This window comes from Vollenhovia emeryi, unplaced genomic scaffold, assembly GCF_000949405.1.
Source record: "Vollenhovia emeryi isolate VEMERY1.0 unplaced genomic scaffold, V.emery_V1.0 DF942710.1, whole genome shotgun sequence".
In the NCBI taxonomy this organism is placed as follows: domain Eukaryota; kingdom Metazoa; phylum Arthropoda; class Insecta; order Hymenoptera; family Formicidae; genus Vollenhovia; species Vollenhovia emeryi.
In genome coordinates this window covers 1-3,535 of record NW_011963656.1, presented here as the reverse complement: position 1 = coordinate 3,535, position 3,535 = coordinate 1, and the positions used below count along the sequence as shown (strand labels likewise).

Sequence of the window (3,535 nt, the reverse complement as noted above, 5' to 3'; positions counted from 1 at the left end):
GTTCAATATTCGTATCTCCATTTTTCTATATCTTACGTACATGCGTTTTTGGATCTTTTATGTATATCCATATGTGCATGTACATAAGACATATTACGAATATCCGCTATCTGCATATCCGATTGAGTATATTCTATGCATATATGTTTCTGCAAGTACTGTACATATCAAATGCGTATGTATATTGTATGTACTATGGATATTCATTATACGTATATCCATTTTAGTATATTCTACATATATAAGTTTTTGGAACTTCTACTTATATCCATATTTGTGTGTACATAAGATATATTATGGACATCTCATTTACGTATATACGTTTCTGAATATCCTATGTATGTCCACAAGATTCAATAGATGTACTTTGAATCTTACGGATATCCTGTGTACATTCAGGGAATATCTGTGCTGACTGGGAAAATGCTTATCTGCAACTCATGGTCAGAGAAGAAGACTGTGAATTACTGACCCTTAATACACATAGAGGGTTGTTTAAAAGTAAACGATTAATGTACGGCGTTGCTAGTGCGCCAGCTATATGGCAAAGAAGCATTGAAACAATTTTGCAAGGAATTCAAGGCGTAGTTGTTTTTCTAGACGATATTCGAATCGGTGGCAGAAACGAAGAAGATCATTGGCGGAAACTACAGGTAGTTCTTAATTGTTTACAAAAGCATAACGTTAAAATCAATTTCGATAAAAGCGAATTTGCAAAGGAAAAAATTCAATATTGCGGTTATTTGATTGATAAAAATGGTGTTCATAAGTGTCCAGAAAAAATGGAAGCAATCCGCCACATGAGGAGATCCCAAAATATTACAGAACTACGAAGTTTTTTGGGATTAATAAATTATTACGGTCGATTCATAGAAAACCTCAGTGATATCGTCTTTCCGTTAAATAAACTTTTACAAAAGACCAACACTTTTAACTGGACAGAAAGCTATGAAAAAGCTTTTAATAACGCCAAGCAAGCATTTTTAAGTGAAAAATGTCTTGCACATTTCAACCCTAAACTTCCTTTAGTTCTGGCCACTGATGCAAGCTCATACGGTGTGGGCGCCGTTCTTTCACATATGTTTCCAGACGGAACCGAGAAAGTATTACAATATGCGTCACAAACCTTGTCTACTACACAAAGGAAGTACAGTCAAATTGATAAGGAGGCCTATGCTATTATTTTTGGAATAAAAAAATTTCACCAATTGTTATACGGAAATTCCTTTACATTATTAACTGATCACAGGCCTTTAGTTCAAATTTTTTCTCCACAAAAAAGTTTACCACTTTTCAGCGCGTTACGAATGCAGCACTATGGTCTTTTCTTACTACTCTTCTGGTTTCAATTACAAAATCAAATACAGAAAATCGGCCGAACATGCGAATGCAGACTGCTTATCAAGACTTCCTTTGTCTAATAAAATAGAAACTCATGATGTAATAGATGCATTTCTAATTGAAACAGTAAATTCTTTTCCTATTGACGCCAAAATTGTTAAAGCCGAAACGCAGAACGATGTGAATTGTCAAAAACTATGTAAAATATTAGAAGAAAAACAGAGAAAAGCGAAACGAACTTTCTGGAATATCGATCTTAATGAATTCCGTGACATAAATGGTGTACTGATGCGTGGTCACCGAATAGTAATACCAACGAAATTGCGTAAACAAATGTTACAAGAATTACATGTAGGGCATTTCGGAATGATGAAAATGAAAAATCTAGCACGAAGTTATATTTGGTGGTCAGGGTTAGACCAAGAGATCGAAGATCTTGTCAGAAATTGTGCAAATTGCAATACTTATAAAAATAATCCGAAAAAAGAAGTTCACTTATGGGAAGAAGCGACAGAGCCTTTTCAACGAATACATATAGATTTCGCAGGACCATTTTTAGATAAAACATTTTTCATTCTAATTGATGCTTTTTCGAAATGGCCTATCGTACGTACAGTTAAAAACATGTCCACAGCGAATACGATATTAGTGCTGGATGAAATCTTTGCGACTTTTGGATATCCGAAATACTTAGTATCGGATAATGGAAGAACGTTTATTGCTAAGGAGTTTAAAAACTTTTTAGAAAAGCGAGGTGTTAAATTAAAATTAACAGCACCTTACCACCTGTTGTCCGTCTCTTCACCGCGCTCGGTGAAAGCCTAACTGAATTTAAGTCATCGGACGCCTCGGGCGTTCGGTACGCGTATAAATCTCGTAATCTCAAAGCCGCGGGTTCGTTCGGAGGAAGCGGGATGCGGTCTTAGAAAGGAATACACAGTCAATCCATACACCATTTCCGCGATATTACCTCACTCTCACTTGCTGAGGCATAAAAACCCTTGCGAGTCAAGGGAAAAGCCCGAGCAAGCGCTTACTTTATTGTTCCGTAATATACTTGATCCTTCGCATTATCGGGCTCAAACAATAGCCGATCATCTGCTGTCGTATAATACGGATGTTATGTTAGGTAAACCGCCTCTACATGAGGTAAACCGCCTCTACCTTAGGTAAACCGCCTCTACCTTAGGTAAACCGCCTCTACCTTAGGTAAACCGCCTCTACCTGAGGTAAACCGCCTCTACATTAGGTAAACCGCCTCTACATGAGATCGAAATGGCCATGATAGCGCGAAATGGCGGTGCGCCGCTACAGGACGACACCGCCCCAGCTCCCGTGATGGGAGAGCAAGTCACCCTACTGACTTGACGGAAAACAAGTCGCCCTACTGACTTGTCGGAAAGCATGTCGGACCACTCAAGTGTCCGCGGCCGAGGCCATGGGAGGGTGATGCGGCGGGCCCCGCACCGCACTCCTCTCCCCCCAATAGTGAGGCTCGCGTCTCGACAGAGGAACACGACCTGCAAAGTGACGGGGCGGCGGCCCACGGCCACCCCGCACTCCCAAACCAAGACATTATCGCCGCACGTTGGGCAAGATTAGCGGAATGACGGGACGGCGGCCATACGGCCGCCCCGCATCTCCCCCGCAACGACAGTGAACGCCGCGAAAGCGAGGCACAATGGCGGAAGGCCCTAAAATGGCCGTTGCCACTCCTACCCCCCCCCCGGCGCCCCACATTACCTTTTCTCGCTCAGACCCTTGGTCTCCTCCTAACACCCTCGCTCGCTCGCAAGTATCCACGCTCTTTCGCACAGCGCACAGCGGGCCAGCAGACCTAAGAAAGTGGCCAAAATACTGAAAGTACTCTAATTGCGATGAAAATGGATATTCAAAGGATTTTGAGATAGCTGAGTTCGAATTCAAACTCAGATTTTAGAAATTCAAAATGGCAGATCCAAAATGGCGGATGGAATTCTACACTTATTGCAAAAATTATAGTTGTCAGGATCCATCACGTGGATATTGCAATACGATTTAAGATCTCGTATTTTTTTATTATGAGTTCCCCTCGCCTCTCACGAACCGGGGTGCTTTTTGATCGTGAGTTCCCCTCGCCTCTCACGAACCGGGGTGCTTATTGACCGTGAGTTCCCCTCGCCTCTCACGAACCGGGGTGCTTTTTGACCGTGAA

The 3,535-nt window shown here is 41.7% G+C and overlaps 1 protein-coding gene across 1 annotated transcript; it reads left to right on the top strand.

The window, feature by feature from the left end:
* Window positions 1–1,965: 1,965 nt before the first annotated feature.
* LOC105567868 lies at window positions 1,966–2,490 on the top strand (the record flags this gene model as incomplete). The annotated part of the gene is made up of 2 exons (XM_012023101.1): window positions 1,966–2,154; window positions 2,230–2,490. Coding segments are annotated over exons 1-2 (450 nt in total), but the record flags the coding sequence as incomplete, so codon positions are not given.
* Window positions 2,491–3,535: the final 1,045 nt, after the last annotated feature.